Source organism: Scomber japonicus, chromosome 9 (genome assembly GCF_027409825.1).
Source record: "Scomber japonicus isolate fScoJap1 chromosome 9, fScoJap1.pri, whole genome shotgun sequence".
Classification (NCBI taxonomy): Eukaryota; Metazoa; Chordata; class Actinopteri; order Scombriformes; family Scombridae; genus Scomber; species Scomber japonicus.
In genome coordinates this window covers 32,331,268-32,351,913 of record NC_070586.1, presented here as the reverse complement: position 1 = coordinate 32,351,913, position 20,646 = coordinate 32,331,268, and the positions used below count along the sequence as shown (strand labels likewise).

Below are 20,646 nucleotides of genomic sequence, written 5' to 3'. Positions count from 1 at the left end.
TGTCATGGAAAGTGCCTGGGTGGGGGACCCTTGCTGCCTGAGGGGTTTGCTGTACAGTTTGCTTATAACTTGGGTCAGTACAAGTGGAGTCTACAGTTTGTTGAACTAATTATTTATTTATTGTATTAGAGTCCTCATGGTAAAAGTCCCAAATTGACTGGGACCCCTTTTCTGTGTAGAGTTCGTACATTATCAGTGCAGGTTTCCTCCAGTTACTCTGGTTTTTTTTCCCACATTGGGTGAATTTTTAATGAAATTGTTGCTCCACCTTGTAAATAATATTAGTTTATTCTAATTCAAATAAACAAATTGCTGTAGCCACCAGAAAACCCAATTGAGAAAAGTGTGTAAAATCTGCTCAATACACTATTAACAGTGATAGACAGACGCTGTTTGTTGGCCGTCCAGCAGAGGGAGCTAATGCACCAAGATGGAGGCCGAGCAGTAACACTCTTTCGAAGAAGAAGACAGCAGGTGTCTGAGTTACCGCCGTTACTTTGGTGTGTGTTGGTGTAATTTCGGAGCAAATAACAGGTAAGCCCTACATGGCAGAAGAGCACACGTTGCTATGTATTTAAACGAAGTATCTGGCGTCTCCAGCCTTATTGAACACGACGGTATCATGCCGAAAAGGACATGTGGCGTGCTGTGATTGTGTTGCTAACTTGTAATGTTAGCAAAGGTTAATCACTATTTGGCCTTGTGTTGTGCTTCATGGCTGACACTAAAGTAAAGGTTGAGGCGTATAGCTAACTGATAGTTTATCTAAACAGGGTTGCCAACAGATGAAGGTCCTCTCTTTGAGGTGGTTATAATACAGCAGCTCATATCTTGCCATCACAGCTAGCGCCGAAGCTATCGAAACCTTAGTCCATTCAATCTTTGTATATTTAAAGGTTGCCTTTCCAATAAGTTACACATTCTCGTCACAATGCTATTACTTTACTACTGTGTAGACATCTTTATATTTATCCATTCTATTCGGCATACATGTTCATGCTAAAGCTTTTCTAATTTAATAAAGTGTGTACTTTGAACTTTGATCTACAACGGCTGTTACTATTAGTTATGCGCAGGACAGGAAGACGTGTCTCCTCCTTTAAAACTTAACAATGAGCTCAAATAACAGTTAACAGATGTGCCTGAATGTGGTTATTTACATGCCGACTTTGCCAGGGGACATTTTCAATCCGTGCAACATGAACATTGTTTAGCAGTCATGTTATTTTAAGAGGCGAGACACTGTTGACACTCTTTTGAATTTCCTTCCTTCCGTTCATGTGCAGAAGTGATTTATAAAGCTACACCTTTTTATCCAACCTGTAGGTAAACATTCACTGTTTGGACATGTTATTGTTGTATTCATGTTGGATTTTGTTCAGAGTGGTTTTTTTTTGTTTTATTCACCATTTGGTGCATGCATAAATAGACAGTGTGGATACAACAAATGCAGAGGCAGAAGGAGATAGCATGTGAATAAAATAAAAAAATAAGATATACAAAAATAAACCAGGAGAGGGCGTTATTTGTTTGGGTTTGTTTGCATTTCAGGTGAGTTTTGCAGAATGGTTTGGGTTTAGTATTATTTATTATTTGTATTAATAATTATTTCTGCACACACACACACACACACACACACTTTTTCCTTTCCCCTTCCCTACTTACACACTTAAATGCCTATATATACATGTGTAGTTGTGTTGTGGTATTAACTCATCAGTAGCAGAATATGTATGAGAATTGTTGGATATATATTTTTTGAACTTTTCAAGTTGTGACTTTTCTTGTCTTTTTTGTTTTGTTTGTGAAGCTGATACTATATAATCCAGATTGCTGAGTGTCCATATGGAAGGGGATAATGTAATGCTACAGCCAAGGGAAAGGGTTGCAGCAGTGTTTTTTCTTCCCCATTAATGGTGATTATGGTTATGGTGGTGGAGGTGTGTTGTAGTGCTTATTATTGCTGATTTATTTGCAGTGAAGTCTGGTTTGTGCGACGTGGGTGGGTAACATTTATGTGTTTTTTATTTCTTTAACCTTCCACCGAGCTGTCAGAGTTGCTGTTGATTTGTGACAATTGCAATCATGAGCATACAGGCTGATTTTATGTATTTATAAAATAAAAAAATTACATTATCTTACTGGTGCAGATTCCTGTGGTATTGCTGTTTTTGGCACATTGTTGCTGCTAATGGTTCGATTAAAAAGTGTAAAAAGTGGAGTGTAAAGTTTTGTGATATTGTTGATGATGATTGCTGCTCCTGGTTTGTTATAGATTTTTTAAAATCTGTTATATAAATGACTCTCCAAAGCCAAAGTTTCCAGTTGCCAGAGTTTTTATAAGGCACGTCGGAATTTCTGTTGTTGTTGTTTGGGGATTTGGTCCCCCACCCCCCCTAATCTGCCATTCTGGTGATTAGTGATGATAGTGTTCACCAAAAGCATTTATAGAACTCAGTGGGGAATCCATAGAGCCAAGGGGTTTTACTGTTTGACATAGTTTTTAGTGCCTTTTTTGTATTCTGTAGATGTTAACGAAAGTATCTTAGTTGTCTGCTTGCTCTTGTGTTAGTAAGGGTAATGCAGTGCCATCTAAAAATCCCTTATTGTCACAGTAGTAAAATCTGAAGATATTGTTCATAGTTTGTAGATCATTGATGATGTTCCCTGTTGAGTTTGTGATTGTTGAAATGAGACTCTCCTTACTGCATTTCAGTTGATTTGCTATGCATTTGTCAAGTCAAGTCAAGTCAAGTCAAGTTTATTTATAAAGCACATTTAAAAAACAACCTCAGTTGAGCCAAAGTGCTGTACAGTTATTAAAATACAATATAATCACACACAATATAATAATAAATTGCCAGATTTGTCATTATGTTCTAAGTGAATGTTTTGAGTATGAGGTCATTATTCTTAAGAATACTTAACCCGTTTCCTAGGTGCAGAACACATCATCAGGATACAGTCAAAACCAAGATTTCAAAAACCTGTATTGAATAGGATTTAAAAGACAAAGGTAGAATTGTAAGAAGTTGCTGTGTAAACACTGTGACTAAGACAAGAGTCCAGTGTTTAGCTAGCAGGTTCACCAGATTGTATCTATGCAAATCCCTCCTAACCAAAGCTGAGGCTGCTCCTCTCCAGCTCTCACAGATTAAAATAGCTCAAATAAACTTCAATATTTATATAAAATAATGTGGATACAGTTGTAAGTAGTGTTGTCAGATTTATTTAATGACCAGAATGGTTACAATGTTTTCGCACTTATGCCTCAATCCTCTTTAAGTGTGACAAGGTCACTGAGAGTCCCAGCTGACGCCTGGCTAAGCCTGAGCTGAGAGAAGATAAACCAGTGAGCAAGAAGCCAGCTCCAACGTGTTACTACAGTATACTACACGAGCTGCTGAGTGAGCGCAGGTCAGAGACGGACACTTTACCAGTACACGTGCAGTTGGGAGAGTGTCACGACAATGCGATTGCCGTATTGGAGTCGGGACACCATGTGAACGCCAAAATTGAAACTCTGCTCCCACCTGCTCATTTTAACAAGCTGTCTTTCCTTTTCTGCAGGCTAGGATGGCACAGTGGGGTGCCATATTCTCTATAATTGCTGCTCTGGGAGGAGCAGGGCTTCTAGCCTCTGTGCACAAGATCGATGAGGGACATACTGGAGTTTACTACAGGTGAGACTGCACCATGTAGTGTTGTATTTCATTCTGTTTCTGAGACCAGTGTCTGAATTCAACATTTTGTGGAAAAAAATCCACCTGCAAAGCATCATTTCTACTGGCCATAGTAATAAATTGCCTTTTTGTGTCATATATACGTTTGTTTCAGTATCTTTCATTGAAATGATACTGATACAACGTAAGTAGCTATTACAGTGCCTACTTGAGAGTCTTATGTACATAAAAGTGAGCATCTAAAACTTGTAGTAATTTGAAATATTGTCTTTTAAATTTTTGTAAACTTTCCTGATATTACAGATACATTTATTATGAAAATAATGCAATAAATTCCGTGAACCAATCATAAATGAGGTGACATGCTGCTATTGTCTCATTTCCCATTGCCAGAGTTTCTATGTCATTAGTATTTCTGCATCTTAACCCAGTTAGTTTTACTATATTCTTCATTACTGTGGCTAATTACCTGCTGTACATTCAAACATATGCTAGTTCGGCCCAAGCACTCTGACCTCTTTCCCTCTTTTAGTGACTTTCTAGCTAATCCCACAGTTGCTAGTTACTTTAGCTGAGCAGTTAACTTAGCAGCTAACTTAGCTTGGCAGTTAGCCATGGCTTCTCTTGCTCTCCTGCGCTCTCTTGCTCAGTGTGTCTTATGTTTAGCTTTTCCCTGCCTCCTTTATAGTTCTAATGCTACATATAAGGAATGTAGTATATTAACTGTGTTGGAGGTGAGTCTTTGTGGGCTAAAAGCATGGCTCTGACTGCATCATGATAACTCTGTACCCCTGTAGCTGGTGCAGGTGTCAATCAAAAGTCCAACAGTCTAAACAGCAGAAGGAGCTATTTTAAAGTAATTACTCTAATAGTTATGAACGTTTATTTTCACTGCAGATGCTTAATGAGACACTCAACTTTAATATTATATATGCATTTTTACTATTTCAATTAGGGCCCAACCAAAACTGGATTTTATGGCCGATACTGATATTAGGGAATTAAAAACAATTCTGATATTGAATCAGAATTATTATATATCTTATATAAAAAGAATATATACATAAAATAACATATTTGCAGTGTGGTTATGAAACTTTTGTGATAAAGATGTGCTATGGAGGCATGATATTTTACAGTTGAACAACATTTATTTAAAATTACTCAAACACTAAACTCCACTGGGAATTGAATCATTATAAATGACTATTAATAATAAAACATTTAAAAAAATGTACGCATTAAACTTGAATTAAGAGAAAGGATACATATACATAAAATGCTGCATATATAACTTTAAAAATATATTGGTGAATTTTGGACATACATATATACATGTATGTATGTGTGTATGTACATATAACATATATACCGATTATATATGTGATAGGCCAATGTTGGCCGATCATATCCATTAACCAATATGTCCGTCTGGCTCTAATTTCATTTCAGGTTTCCAGAGGCTTTAATGTATCGATCAGTTTATTTAGAGGATTTAAAAACAACTGTAGTTGACCAGGGTGCTGTACAGAGCTACTGTATTCTGGGCTCCAGAATACAGGCGTCCCACACTCAACCCTGTAAATAAATCCTGTGTCAACACAGATGGAGCACTCACTGCTGCTGCTCTGCTACGCGTGCTGCTCATGCTATGCTTTCTTTGTAGACGGTGTCAGACAATCTAAAGTGCTTCTACTGTTTCACAACACTGTTTAGACATGCATAAAAAATAATGTGCCTGTCTACACTGTGAAGGTATGAACACGAGTCATTTCCCCTGAGCCATCGTGCCAGGTGTTTTATTAATTTGGTACAAACATGTACCTGCCGGTGTAGCCTGCACCTTTCCAAGAATTCCTCACCAATCAGAAAATCTACCCACATCTGGTGTTTGGCAGGTGTTAGTATTAAACTGTTCATTTGTAAAACTGAGAAAAGAAAGAGGTCAGCATCTGCTTCAAATGTGTTGGCCCTAAGCAACTTAACTATGAAACAGTGAGGATTTACATACCAGAGCTTCAAGATTGACAAAAAGCCAGCTTTGGTTCTCTGCCACTGTAATCTCTAACACATTTAAAATCTTAATCACCTGCAGAGACATGTAGTAAATATCACACACTCTTATCAAACAGTTTTCTAAAGTCAACTTTTGCATGCTTTATTGGAGCTAATTAACATCGAATTAAATTGTCCAAGATTTAACTGTTCCCTTATGATTCCTGATAGTTTAATCTGATAGTAAAGATTGATGCTTTGTCATTATTAAAATTTAATGAAATTATATTATCTCCTACTTTAATAAGTCAGTTGCACAAGAATAGGAATCTGTAAAGATGTTATGTTTGTACCTTTAAAATTCCTTCAGCTCTATTTTGTTCCTTTTGTGAAGTTTCACCCAATATCATGTGTTCATGCTATCACCTGTGTTTTGTGTGTGCCTCACAGGGGAGGGGCTCTCCTGACCACCACCAGCGGCCCTGGTTTCCATCTTATGCTTCCATTCATCACCACCTACAAGTCTGTCCAGGTGAGTCAAGTCGATTTGACTCACCTTCTGTTTAGTTTTAGGTTATTTTGTTTGATCTGGTGATCCAAAAAGCTTAGCTGCTGCTGTAGATTGTCCAAGTGACATCAGAAACGGAAACGACTGCTCAGTCCCCCAAATCTCCCAAAAAATTCCAATGACATGAAGCCCACTGCCAGAAATCTAGGAGAACAATTGGATTCAGACATTAGTTCCAATCCACACATCAAACAAAGTCCAGTCCAGTCTCTAGACTTAAGCCAATGTTCTCTCACTCTGACCTGTAAAAAATGATTCATGCTTACTTTTCCTCCAGGCTAATACTAAAATCTCAGTCTCACCTCCAACTAGTTCAGAATCCAGCAACTTGGCTTCTCTCACCGATTTAAACAGACAACATCACATCATGCCGATCCTGGCTTCTCTCCACAGATATGTTGATCCTCATATGAGCCAGTCCGCAGCCTTAGGTCCTCAGGTGGGGCCCCTTCTGTCTAGGGCTCCTCGGCTTTGGAATGACCCACCTGAGGAGATAAGGCTCGCGGAATGGGTAACTCCTTTTAAATCGCTTCTTAAAACTCATTTCTACAGGCTTGCTTTTATGTGATGATGGTTTTTCATTGTTTATTATCTTTTAATCTTTTCTTATAAACGCCGTATTGTGTTGTATTATCTTGTTAATGTTGGCATTGTTACTACTTTCTGTGTTGTCTTTGTAGACTCTGTTTCATAAAGTTATTATAAATATTATTGTTATAATTAATAAAAACCGAGGAGAACAGCAAAAGGTCTGCTTCATGTGAGAGGGACTCACACATCTGGCAGCTGGCAGGAGAGACGCTTTGTGGTGTGCACTTCTTATTTATCAGACTGTGGGGGAATCTGACATTTCCACACCACAAATGATGAACAACAGCGTTAACATGTGAGTCTTACACATAAAACATGAGACTCATGGAGGCTGTTACAGGAGGTAATGTGGATTCAACGGCAACTAAGTGAACTTGAAAAACATTTCTTATAATCGTAGGGGAGGCTCACTGACGAAAGAACCATCAGCAATGATGTTGAGTAATCATAAGAAAGAAAAATATGTAGGAATAAGAAGCATGAGAAAAAAGACAAATGATATACTTTGTCTTCCCCCTACTGCCTCCCCAGTCAACTGTGAATATCCATCTAATACATCTACTAAAGGAATCTCTGTTTGTATTTATGTCTGACCTTCCTGTGTCTCTTGAACCATTTGTCTGTTTGACTCCACACTTTGGAGTGTGCATGGCTGGGAGTAAAGGGGAGCGTTGTTTTTTAATTTGGTGCAGTTTGTTTTTAAGAGCTTTTAATCAAGGATGGACACTTTCAATCTAAGTCTAGACTGAAAGTGTAGTGTTAGCAGCACTTCTAGGAGATCAGCAGAAAGTGGTGACTACACAGGAGGTGTTCAGGTACTTTGTTGAGCGTATGTCACACACATTTTGGAAGCAACCGGAGACAAATATATAGTGATTGTTATTATCTCTAGACTGCCAAATAAATACAGTAGAATTCGAGAATATGGTGACAACATCTATTAGTATTTACACTCAACTTGTGGGATTTAAATAAATAATAAAATCAGAATAAAAAAAGATGAAGAAACTTTTTATATCAAGTAAAGATGGCGTTTTAAAATAAAGTGCATTACAGAAAGCTGTTGATTGTGCTTGTTAAAGCGACTCTTACCTTTCTTGCATTTCGCACAGCACTTTGAAAAAACTTGAACAGCAACAAAACCTCCTCTCTCCTAAGTAATAAAACGTATATTTAAACTGAGAAAACAGTGTTGGAGTAAACTAGGCTTTACACATTTAGCAGATGCTTCCCTACGAGGTTCTTTAGTGTTGCACAGATTGCAAATAGCTTGTGTTTTCTCTGTCCGCCCACAACACCCACATGTTTGTTTGAATCCGACAGCTAATGATTCAAGATTCAAAAAACATTATTGTCCGTCACATCCTGACTGGGCTCAAAACTGACTGTGGGATTCAAACAAACATGTCAGTGTTGTGGAACTTCTTCGGAGTAAATGAGACAGATAAAACATAAGCCATCTGCAATCTATGCAACGGGAGCATCTGCAAAATGTTTCAACATGAAGACATTGATCGGATTGGCGAATTAAGACATTACAGCCGATCTCTCTAATTACATAAAATGCTAAATATCGGCCGATCCAATATAGCCGATCAGATCTGTGTGTAAAGCCTAGAGTAAACCTCAACTCAGCAGGCCGGATGTTCCAAGCTTGAGGTTCATAAAAGGTCAAAGCTTTGTCTCCAGGTTGTGGTTGAACTCTGGAAACTTGGAGGAAAAAAGAAAGGAAAACCATGACATACTACTGTGACTGCCAGTGCAGATCTGCTGCTGGTAACTGGATGCATCCAGAGAGGTCCACAGGAAGCCTTAATTAAAAATTCATTATAACGTGGCTTCCAGACATTTGGAAATGGATTATACTGAGTGAGTCTGCCAGTTCATATCATAAATGTCAGTCACTTTTTGCACCTCTGTGCCTCTCAGAGAAGGGAAAAGAAAAGCTTTTTGTCTAAATATTAAGGACAGGACCTAATCTGAGGCCCCTCTGACACGCACTATCTTTGTGAAGCTTATAATGTTGATTCAGCTTCTTAATGGTGTTGGATTTCAGAGTTCCTGTTGCTGTGTTTGATTCAGGTACATCCAGGTTTCTGCAATTTCACATAGTGAATGATCTGATTTCATACAGAGTTAATGGATTTCCTGTTTTTCACTTGTAGACAACGCTGCAGACAGATGAAGTAAAGAATGTACCGTGTGGCACAAGGTGGGTTTGCCAGTTTTATTGGTATCACATGTGCTCTCAAGACCTATTACACTAAGCATTCATCTTGTATCCCACACACTCCCACACAATGCTTGTATAAGGCATCTCACTGGGTATAAAATGACATCAACATAAAGGAATTCGAGGTTTGTCAGTGCATGTCTAAAACATCCCAATTTCATCCAGACTGAAAACACAATGTATTTTATCTCACAATAGTGTTTTTGATAAAGGTTTTCTTCAAATAATGAATGTGGAACTCTTTTCTTTCTTTTAGTGGAGGAGTGATGATTTACTTTGATCGCATAGAAGTGGTCAACTACCTCGTTCCTTCAGCAGGTAAGCTCATTTGTGTTTCATGGCAAAAACAGCAAACTATGTATTCATCTTCATCAAGTCCCATCCATCGTATTTCTTTTGCATAACGGGCAACAAACACATCACTGACTGAGACATTAGACTGCCGGCCCCAGCACAACCAAATAACTGTATGGGTTTTTGCACGTTTGTTGTCTTTTCTGGCTTGACCGAGCACTTGTTTTCCTCTCTGCAGTCTACGACATAGTGAGGAACTTTACCGCAGACTACGACAAAGCTTTGATATTCAACAAGGTTCACCATGAGCTCAACCAGTTCTGCAGTGTTCACTCACTACAGGAGGTCTACATTGGCTTGTTTGGTAAGTATCGTGGGCTGCAGACTGCGTGTGAGCTAAATACTAACTTTGAAATACCGCCTGTCTGCTTTTTTTAATGGGTAATCTACATAAACAATATGTAGGCACCCAAAGCTGAAGGTTCAAAACACCCAGAATTTATGACTTGCCTCACATCGTAATGAGTTACTGGCCACAGCTGTGGAGCATATGTACATAGCTGTGTGTTAGCTGTATTTTCAGTCTCTCTGGCTGAAATTCAACCTATACTTGTGAATGTTACATGTCAGCCTTACTGCAGTCCACATAATTTAAACAAAACCATGGCGTAATGTTGAGACACTTCATTATGAGAGATGTTAACACACAGGGAACATGTCTTTTTACAATAAGCACACTGAAAGTTCTTCTACTTTTTCTAATGGTTCTAATCAATCAGGATCTGCTCTCAGTATCTACATTTACAGAATAAACATGAAGAAACAGTATTGCAAAACACTCATATGTTCATGTATTGGATGAGAACACGACTTCCTTGAATAGGTTCATGATATTTGTCTCAATACTGAAAACATACACTATATGGACAAAAGTATTGTGACACACCTTTTAATCATGGAATACAGGCGTTTCATTCAGACCCATTGCCACAAGTGAATTAAATCAAGCATCTCTCCATGCAGTCTGCATTTATAAACATTTGTGAAAGAATGGGTTGTTCTGGAGAGCTCAGTGAATTCAAACATGATACTGTCATAGAATGCCACCTTTGCAATAAGTCAGTTCCTGATATGTTTTTCTTGCTAGATATTTCATGGTCAGCTGTGCTATTATTGAAAAGTAAAAGTGTTTAGCAACAACAGTACCTCCACCATAAAGTGGTAGACCATGTAGAGTAGGGTCAACGACTGCTGAGACACTTAAGGCCTGATTTACTAAAGGTCTGCGTGTGTAAAAACGTGAGCAAACTTGACATCACCCGCAAAAAATGTGCAAGCTGATCTACTAACACTGAGGTTTGAGTCTTGCAACTGTGTAAGATAGTACACACTGTCCATTCAGTACATTTGCCATAATGAATATGTAATATGGGGTGTTTCAACCCCAGGGTGCAAAATACAGGGAGGAGAAAATGCAAATTTGTTATTTAGCAGGTGCATTGTGATTTACCAAACCTGAAGGTGTTATTTCTGATGCTAACTGCGTCTATAAATAATACCTTTTGAAGGGTAGGTATTAACAGGCTGCTCACTGTGCTCAGATAACTTTTGTTTCTGTGGAGAGGAGGAGACGGAGACACAATGACAGAATACGCACAGGATGGAGTTTTTCCACCTGTGTTATAATTGTGGAGTGGAATATTTTTGGTTTTACTAACAGCATTGACTTTGTTACAAATAATCTCCCATATGTGGGTTTTTCTGGTAATATTAGTTTTTGTTATAACTCAATATATTAGTTAACCTTTTCCACTAGGACCTGATCACATTTCATGTTGTGCTCGTCCATTTTGTTGTCGTCCAAACTCTCCATTCAGACTCGCAAAACCTTTGCTGTCTCCACCCTGCTGCACCTGTTTTCATTTACGCAGTTATTCTTAGTGGATCACCCGCAAAACGCACACAAACGAAATGCACAATCTATTGCACCGTGCACACAATTTAGTACCCACTATTTGGGATCTTAGTAAATCAGGCCCATAGTGCGTAAAAGTCGCCATTGCTCTGTTGACTCAGTAACTGCGGAGTTCCAAGCTTCCTCTGGCATTAATATCAGCACAAGAACTGTGCGCCAGGAGCTTCATGGAATTGGTTTCCATGGCCAAGCAGCTTTATGCAAGCCTTACATCAGCAAGCACAATGCCAGGCGTTGGATGGAGTAGTGTCAAGCATGCTGCCACTGAACTCTGGAGCAGTGGACACGTCTGTGGAGCCTGGGTTTAGCGGATGCCAGGAGAACGTTACGTGCCCGACTGCATTATGCCAACTGTGAAGTTTGGAGGAAGAGAGATAAGGGTTGTTTTTCAGGGGTTGGGCATCTTAGTTCCAGTGAAGGGAAATCTTGGTCAGAACCCTGACCTCAGAAATGCTCTTCTGGATAATAAAAAAAATCCCACAGACTCTCCAAAATCTTGTAGAAAGCTTTCTCAGAAGAGAGGGAGCTGTTATAGTTCCAAAGGAGTGACTAACTCCATATTCATATTGGTAATGGCCAGGCTTCCCAATAGTTTTGTCCATATGGTGTACGTAATCATTTCCTGAGAACACTTGAAATCAAAGAGGCCATTTCTCCTGAAGTTGAATTCTCATCAGCTCATCCACCCCCCTCTTTCTTTTTTCTCACAGACCAAATTGATGAAAACCTGAAGCTAACGTTACAAGAGGATCTAACCGGCATGGCACCTGGACTTATCATACAGGTACAGTGAGACTGTTAGTCAAAGTCTAATAACCATGATCAGCCAATAAGATAAACAACTGCATGATATCCACATTGTGTTATGAGGTATCAGTTATCTATCAATTAAACAATATGTGGTATTAATATGTCTGATTTCCATCTCCAGATGAATTTAACATGATTGAACGTGATTATAACTGGAGTGATAAAATATGACTTGTCTTAATCAGTATTAATACTTTTGGAATGAGTCAGTAGATCAGTCTTTGGTCTAGAATTAAATATCTGGATAACTTTTGGATGGTTTGACAGACATTCATGGTTCCCAGAGGATGAATCCTAAGAAGATGATGTTTAGGGCCCGGCTGATACTGGACTTTAGGGTCCAATGCCAATACCGATATTAGGGAGCAAAAAAATTCCTATACCAATATATTGGCCGATAATGTTATATTTATAGAATGTATACATAAACCCACATTTTTTTGCAATGATCCCTCAAATGTGGTTTTCAAACACTTGGATATTGATATATTACAGTTAGGGTTTAAAATGACATCAATGCACATTAAACTTGAATTACAAAAAAGGATCAAATATCAAATATATATATGATATGCTGCCTATATATATATTTGTTTTAAAAATCAGCACATATCAGACAACATATTCACTGATACCATTCTATCCGTTATAGGCCAATATCGGTCAATAATATCAGCTGACCGATACATCAGTCGGGCTCTAATAGTGATCAAGGAATGAATAAAGATTACACCTGCTTAGCATCAGCATGATAGCATTGTCACTGTAAGCATTTAGCTCAAGCACCTCACAGAAATACTAGCATAATTATCAACTCTTATAGTCTTTCTTACTTTTTAAAACCTCTTTTAAAGATGATACAGCATTTTAGAATCTGAAAGTCACAGTGAAACATCTTTATTTTCACTAACGTGTCATCTTTTTAATGAAATGGAACATATGGGCACAGTATAGTTACAAGACGGAATCAGTTGGATTGCGTCAGAAATTTAGCTTGGCAGTAACAGAGCAATGTGAAGCCGTTGTGAGATACGGAGCTGTAGAGCAGCGTTTCCTCCATCCACATCTCCATCATCTACATTGTCAGATAGGGAGGTGGCTGCCTTAGATCCACTCGCACAACTCTGATCCATGATATCGCTCTTCTAGCTACTACAAGTCACAAGCAAAATGTTTGGATACAATTCTGTATTCGCCCCGAGTTCCAGGATGATACATCAATGTTTTAAGTTTTCACTGGAAGAGAAAAATGTTTCTGTCAAATAATTTTGATAACTGGATTAAGAGTGTTCAACAATTTGTTATATTGTATTGTGATCCAGGAGAAAGGCAAGTTATTACATCTAACTAATGATATATAGTGTACAGAATTTCCCATTGACCAGAAGTCTTTATTTAGTCTGTCAAAGCCCCTTTACTGGAACATTTATCATAACAAAACATTGATGTTCAGAATCAAGGACAAACATAACATACACACATCATCCCTGACTGGGCTCTCCACTGGGCTAATTGGTTTTAAATCTGCACAAATGACTGAAAAAGCAAATGTTTTTTTATCTTTGACTAAGGGCTCCTCTCCAAATGCCTTTTTTATTCCTCCCCTGATGGTGAAAACTCCTTTTATAGCCAAGTTTTTTGTTACACCCTCGCTGCAAACTGGACTCGCTCTTTATCCTCCCTTTTCACAGAGTTGACTTGTTTCTCTCTTTGTCTCTGTTTGTCTGTCTTACTGATCCACAGGCGGTCCGTGTCACAAAACCCAACATCCCAGAGAGCATTCGCAGGAACTACGAGCTCATGTAAGTCCCTCCTCCTCCCATGCCAAACGAGGAATGTTCCCTGACCCCCGAAGCCTGTGTTGTCTATTTATTTTTCCTCCCAAGTGGATGGAGCTGATGTTCATCCAACTCCTCATGCCAGGTCTTGTTGAGGAGGAAGAGACTGCTGTTTTATGTCAGTCTGGGAGCATCTTGCTTAACCTTTATGACTCAGCGGTATTTATGTCATAGCAACTGTGATTAGAAGAGAAAGGAGTACAGCCGCCGAGGTAGCTGTGAAAAGTGTGCATCTTTAAGTCGGACATATACTATGTCAGAGAAAAGACATCATTTTTGGACTTGTTTCTATAACCTGATTGTTTGACTTAATATTTCAAGCTGACACGTTTTAAAAACAAGTTACAGTAAATCTTCTCCATTGTTGTGAGAGGCAGAGCAGTTCTCGTTTTTTACAGCCTGGGTGTTTGGCTTATTATAAGGTTTACTCACCAAGGTAACATGATCGCAAAATGTTTGAAGCATCACTTATAGTGTGAACTAAATGAAGCCAGACAAGTCAGATCAGATAGTTTTTACAGATCACCACACATAGTTGGAATAAGAAACAGAGGCAAAAGCACCAAATTGTAGCTTCTGTTAAATTATGCAGAGCCATCTCCTGGTTCCTGTTTGACATATTGCAGTTGTGGGAAATGCAGTTTGAATATGTAGACCACAAGCAGAGTTTGGATTAGCCTGCTTTTGTTTACATAACTTGGAATTGGAGTTAATGGCAGTCTGAGTGGATGTATCTGAATTAGAATGTTCCTATAAACCAGCAGTTGTGTTCTTTTAATAAAGAGGACACACTAGAAAAGATTTTTGTGGTTAATTGTATTCATAAGATGATGTGGCTATTGAAGCAAAGGCTCACACAAAGTTGCAAATCCAAGTTTCATGAGCAGTTTCAGTGTGCGTTGTCATGGATGTTGATGTGTATTCAAGGCATCTGGTGCCAGAAGCAACAAAGTAACCTCAAAACATCTGTGAACCTCCACCGTGTTTGACTGAAGGAACAGTGTTCTTTTCTTGGAAGTCCTAGTTTCATTTTCTGTAAACTGTATATACTTTAACTTATCTGTCCACAATCTGTTTCTGGCTTCATCACACAAGTTTTGGCAAACTCCAGTCTGGCTTTTTGATGGAGCAGTGGTCTCCTGCCATAGCGTTAAGTACAGGGGCCACAACATTTTTGGCCATGACTGGTCCATGATACATCATATGCTACGTGGGCATGACCTTGATCTTTTTTTTTTTTTTTACCTTTTTGCTACATTCATGTCACATTTCTTAAGCAAGTGGTTTCCTCCATTCCTCATTGTGCACGTCTTAAATGGAGACTGTAGAAGCTAGCACGCTGCTTATGTGCTATATGTTTTTACAGCAGTGTAGCGCCCACTCTCTAATTCAACCCCCTACCCCCTTGCATTATTATGCTATTATATTATCATTCCATCAGTGGTATAAAATGATCGATTATTTCTGAGTCAATATATCGTCCAGTAAAAGTAGTTATTGTGACAGGTCTGTTTCTATGAACAATGGGGTCATGCATGCCATCACAGTTTTTGTTGTTGGACAGTTAAACTTAAATCTAATGACAGTCACTGGAAACAAAAAGATGTTTAGCACGTATTGGACAACACATATGTGATATTGATATATCTGGCTATTAACAGCCAATAATGTCTGACTGCTATGGGTCATTGACGTAAAGCTACCTTTTAATGTTTCCATGTGGTTTAGTCAAATTTAAAGGGGTTCAAATTTGAAAATAAACGCATCATTATTACATTATTATATTACTCTTTCATATTAGAAAAAGGTTAATGGAGTACAATTAATCACTCAACTGCTGCCTGACGAGGTTAGAAGCTCTTAACAATTACTCATAAACTAACATTTTTTGGACTTAGTCAGGTTTGGTCAGTTTATATGTCCCATGGTGTAACCCTAGAAAACACTGATAATTCATAAGAATTCATTAAAATGAATATTTGCTTCAAGAATTACATGTCAGATATTGAGACCAAAGCCATGTGATTACACAGCTGTGTACACTTTTAAAACTATTTTTTAATAAACATTCAGAATTTCTCAAATTGCCAAACTTTATTAGTCACTTTATTTGACTCACCTATTCGTGTCACAAATGAAGGATTCAACAGAACTGCAATGATGATTTGGTGGAAAGTTTTTGGGGTTTTAATTATAAAGAGCATGAAAAGCCAGATAAATAATGATTCTTCATGTAAGACAGAGTCCAGTTGTTAAAAGTGTTTAAACGTCACAATAATGGAATTATTATTGTTAATTCACAGTATCTTTAAATATGACACAATATACCTGTGAAAGGCCAATATCAGCCAGTGATATCAGTTGACTAATAAATTGGTTGTACTTTAATGGAAATCTTCTTGCCCAGGACGTTAGCATTTTCCACAGTCACACATCAGTAACATTGATGTTTCCAGGCCCCTTTATTGTTAATAGTGTCTTTTGGAGGACTGCTCCAACAAAATGTCATTGTCCTGTACAATGACAATAAAGACTGTTCTATTCTATTCTATTCTATTCCAGTCTGTACTTTTATTTTGAAAGGCTGGCCTTCACTATCCTGCTAAGATAATAATTAAATAACTAAGGAACCTGTTGACAATATAGATAATGCCCACACAGTCCTGAAAAAAGGACTGATCGGGGAAATGAAGGGGAAACACTCGCGTGGTTGCCGTGTCTAAAACCTCTAATATCAAAGTTGCGTGTTTGTCTTCGCAGGGAGAGCGAGAAGACAAAGCTGCTGATTTCGCAACAGACACAGAAGGTCGTGGAGAAAGAGGCGGAGACAGAAAGGATCAAAGCCGTCATAGGTAAGGAAGAAAAAAAGGGAAAACAGGTTGGTTGTTTAAGGAGAAGTACCTGAAACAGACCACAGCTGGAATACTGATTTGTTATTTGTTTGTCTTGTAGAGGCTGAGAAAGTGGCCCAAGTGGCAGAGATCAAATTTGGACAAAAAGTCATGGAGAAGGAGACCGAGAAAAAAATCTCTGAAATTGAAGGTTTGTGTTGCGGAGAGGTTCAGGTGTTTGCTACGGATACAGAAAGAAAAACATCCAGTCATTTGCTCTTTAATTGCAGGCATGAGTCATGACGTCCTCCTGGGAAAAGCAGAGGTGGTGCGTGTAATAACATGAATGATGGCTGATACTCCTTAGATGTGTTAAATGCCACAGCCCTGGTATTACGTAGGCTGACTCTGATGAGCACAATACATGGGAGCTGTTATTATCAGCACCATGAGGGCTGCCTAAGCTTTTCCCATCATGACAAGTTTGTTTATACTTCATTATAAAAACAAGAGCCAAAGTGAGCACTATATTTTTCTAGCACACTGTAAAAACGTAACGATGTCAAGCCCCAGATTGTATAACTGCAAATAAAAAGAAACACTGCTGATGTGAGTAAGTCGTTAAATGTTTTTCACCAGCTTTTCACCAGTCAGAACTATTAATTTCCAAGAAGATCTGTTTTAAGTACTGGTGTCTTTGTCCGAGTCTGTGAAGCAGCTGTTTAGGCCGGATGCTTGTGTATAGATCCAAGCATCGATGTTCCTAATTTCCGTTTTCCATTTTCTGTTTCCGATTCACAGACGGTGCCTATCTGGCCCGACAGAAAGCCAGGGCAGATGCAGAGTTCTACGCAGCACAGAGAGCTGCTGAGTCCAATAAGGTAAAAGTTAACACACAACCATGTTATAGACCAGAGAAAAAGAGACGGTCATGTCCACTCTGCTCTTTTATCATTTGTATTCTCTCATCACTCTCGCAGGTTAAGTTAACACCAGAGTACCTGCAGCTCATGAAGTACAAAGCCATCGCATCCAACAGCAAAATCTACTTCGGGAATGACATCCCCCAGATGTTTGTGGACTCTGCAGGCAGTTCTATCAAGGCCTCCGCAGCCATGGACATTATGGGGGAGCAGATCCTGGACCTGGATTAGCAAGGGAAGGTAGCAGGACTCACAGGGACCACCCAGGGGTGGAGGACTAACTGCTGGAGGGCACAGACCTACACGTCGGGCAGGTTCTCCCTCTGGCCCCCGGAAGACCTCTGCTGACCAGGGCCCGTATTTGTCAAACATCTCAGAACCACAGCTAGACTTCAAAGTTGGACTAGGATGAACAGGATTCTTCTTCTTCTTATGTTCTGATAGCAAATGAGATCATCTAGACTCAGAATGGTAAATTTAGGTGAATGAGGAAATAGATAAAATAGCATCACCTGTGGGTTTATGAAGCTCCTTACATGAAAGTTAATATTGAATGATCATGTTGTCATAAAGATAGTTGAGGCGAGGTGTTAACTACAACATCAAAGATAACAAATCCATGAATAATTCCAGTATGTGAGATACTGTGTTATCAGTGTGGAGATTGATCTCATACACCACGTGGAGCTGTGATACTTGCAACAAACAGCCTCAAACACATTATTAAATATGCATAAAGTTGTAATCTTGAAGGTTTTGGTCCTGGTTGATTGGGGGACACTGGTGTTAACATCGAGTACATGTCCCAGAGTTGTGTGGGTAGGAGAAACTTGCTGAGCAGCTACTTTGTCCAAAATATAACAAAGAATCTTTTTACAGTGCAGCCAAACAATCTCATGTTCTTTAAATAAAGAAGCCCCTCAATAATTGTCCTTTTTTACATTATGACATGAGCGACCATGAGTTGGAGGAATAGCAGCTGCTTTTCTTTTCTTTTTCTTTTTTTTGTCGTTGTTTTTGCAGCTCTTCATCTCACTGCTCACTGGTCCATCACTCCCTGCTAAATTTAAACCTGATTCGCTGTCATTAAAAGCCCAAAATAAATTGTTTTGTTGAAGCGTTCTTCAAGATTGATCGTTAACCTCTGCCTCAAATGCTTGCATTTCCTGTATTGGTAGACAATAAAAGCCTACCCAGCCCAGCTGAACACTTTTAGTTTGAAGCTGCAGTAGTAGGAAATGTTTTTCATCAGTAATTTATCACAGCTGTGATGCAGCTTTAAGAGCGCAAGTACAAAAGTAAACAATGAAGTCAAATCTTAAACTGTAACACTTGATTACATGCTGCACTGTTTCCTGTGAATCCCTTAACTCTCCCACTAAAAATTAAACTACTTTCTAAAGTGGCGATTACAGAATATATATATATATATGTATATATATATATATATATGTATATATATATATATATATATATATATATATATATATATATATATATATATATATATATATATATATATATATATATATATATATATATATATATTTACATTAATATGAATTAATATAATATAATAGCTATTGCTGAAAAATATCAGATCATGATTAGTGTCAAACAGGCTTTGATTTTATGAAAATCTTTAGGATTAGACCTTGCAATAAATTAATCAATTAATAAAATAATGATATCAAAATAAAATAATTTAATCCCAGTCCTGAGCAACCCAAATGATTATTTAATCTGTGGTAAATATTGTTAATAGCGTTAACTATTCCCTGAGCTTTCCACTAAATCTCACTGCCATCTTCAGCAAAAAGAGCTTACTCAGGTGTCATCATGTGACCTAAGTACAGGACTTGAGTCACATGTTAACAGGTGGTTGCATATTGAAGGGAGACCAAAATCTGTTGTTACCTTAGTAAGTTCAGTTGAAGAAGACTGTTGTATGTGCTCAAAAGCTCTGTGAATAGTTAAGCAGATGGACCTTGTGTTTAGAAAATATCCCTTTTCAGATTCAGTGTGTGTCCCCAATACCAACAGGGCGTCTCCATGACAATGTGTTAGTTAAACCTGAATTCAACAGCTGATTTTTCTGTGAAGCTGGATAAGTGTTCTGAATGAGGCAACTGCTTCCCAGAAACCATCTTTTTAGTTTTACATTTCCGAAAGTCCAGCCAGGGCTGCTCTAAAGCTCTCCACGTGTCCTTTTCTTAATCTGTGAGACAGAGTGCTGACTTCACTTGAAAGGAAAAAAAAAATGAAATAAAGCTTTAATTCTCCTCTGCATGAACAAAGGACCAAACATCTATCACTCTGTGAACGGTGGGCCGCGGTTTCTTACTGCTTGAAAAATACGGGCCCTGACCAAAAAATGTCACTGTAGACAAAACACAGGAATGATGAATGTAGTGTGCTGTAGCTGCTGGCTGTCAGAGGAAACATCGTCCCCTTCATTTTGTTTTTGTAAAGTTTTGTTTATGAGCGTGGGGGAGTGGGACGTATTTGTGTGCCACTGTGTGATGTTTGCAAGACATTTGGTTGTGTGTGCAGTTTGTATGTATGTAGCATTTGTTCTCACACTGTATTATGTTTAGCGCTCAGAGACTTTATTTTGTGCGACTTGTTTGTTTTGACTGTTTCTTCGAAGCCAAGAAAAGATCGTGATGGGACCGAGATCGTACGCTTTTGTAAACCACTTTTCATTTCTGCAGACGTACAGCATCGACTTTTGATAGTTTTCTGCTGTTTTTTAAATAACTTTGTGTAAACATTTCATGTATATCTGGTTATAAAATCTATTGTATTTCCACAAATGTATAGAACACTGTAGTGAATCGCCTTCCAGTCTTCATTCATCATTGACAATTAGTGCTGTGATGACTCATACTGGGGCATGTCCTCT

General features: G+C 38.4%; 1 protein-coding gene across 2 annotated transcripts; it reads left to right on the top strand.

Annotated features, from left to right (window-relative positions):
* The first annotated feature begins 441 nt into the window (after positions 1 to 441).
* erlin2 (ER lipid raft associated 2) lies at positions 442 to 19,191 on the top strand. 2 transcript variants are annotated; one of them, XM_053324972.1, is made up of 12 exons: positions 442 to 534; positions 3,571 to 3,683; positions 6,129 to 6,210; positions 9,003 to 9,049; positions 9,327 to 9,388; positions 9,603 to 9,728; positions 12,050 to 12,123; positions 13,893 to 13,951; positions 16,748 to 16,839; positions 16,940 to 17,029; positions 17,620 to 17,699; positions 17,799 to 19,191. In XM_053324972.1, the coding sequence occupies exons 2-12, from the start codon at positions 3,577 to 3,579 to the stop codon at positions 17,970 to 17,972; spliced, it is 993 nt and encodes a 330-aa protein (XP_053180947.1). In that variant the 5' UTR covers positions 442 to 534; positions 3,571 to 3,576; the 3' UTR covers positions 17,973 to 19,191. The 2 variants fall into 2 exon arrangements, 1 of the variants encoding a protein (XP_053180947.1); XR_008321772.1 differs by lacking the exons at positions 17,620 to 17,699; positions 17,799 to 19,191 and having other exon boundaries at positions 13,893 to 13,955; positions 16,752 to 16,839; positions 16,940 to 16,969.
* Positions 19,192 to 20,646: the final 1,455 nt, after the last annotated feature.

Excerpts from the sequence above, each read along its gene's own strand:
- erlin2 (XM_053324972.1), top strand. The coding sequence starts at position 3,577 with ATGGCACAGTGGGGTGCCATATTCTCTATAATTGCTGCTCTGGGAGGA. Across the intron at positions 6,211-9,002 it reads CCACCTACAAGTCTGTCCAG|ACAACGCTGCAGACAGATGA; the intron begins GTGAGTCAAGTC and ends TTTCACTTGTAG. Across the intron at positions 9,729-12,049 it reads GGTCTACATTGGCTTGTTTG|ACCAAATTGATGAAAACCTG; the intron begins GTAAGTATCGTG and ends TTTTTCTCACAG.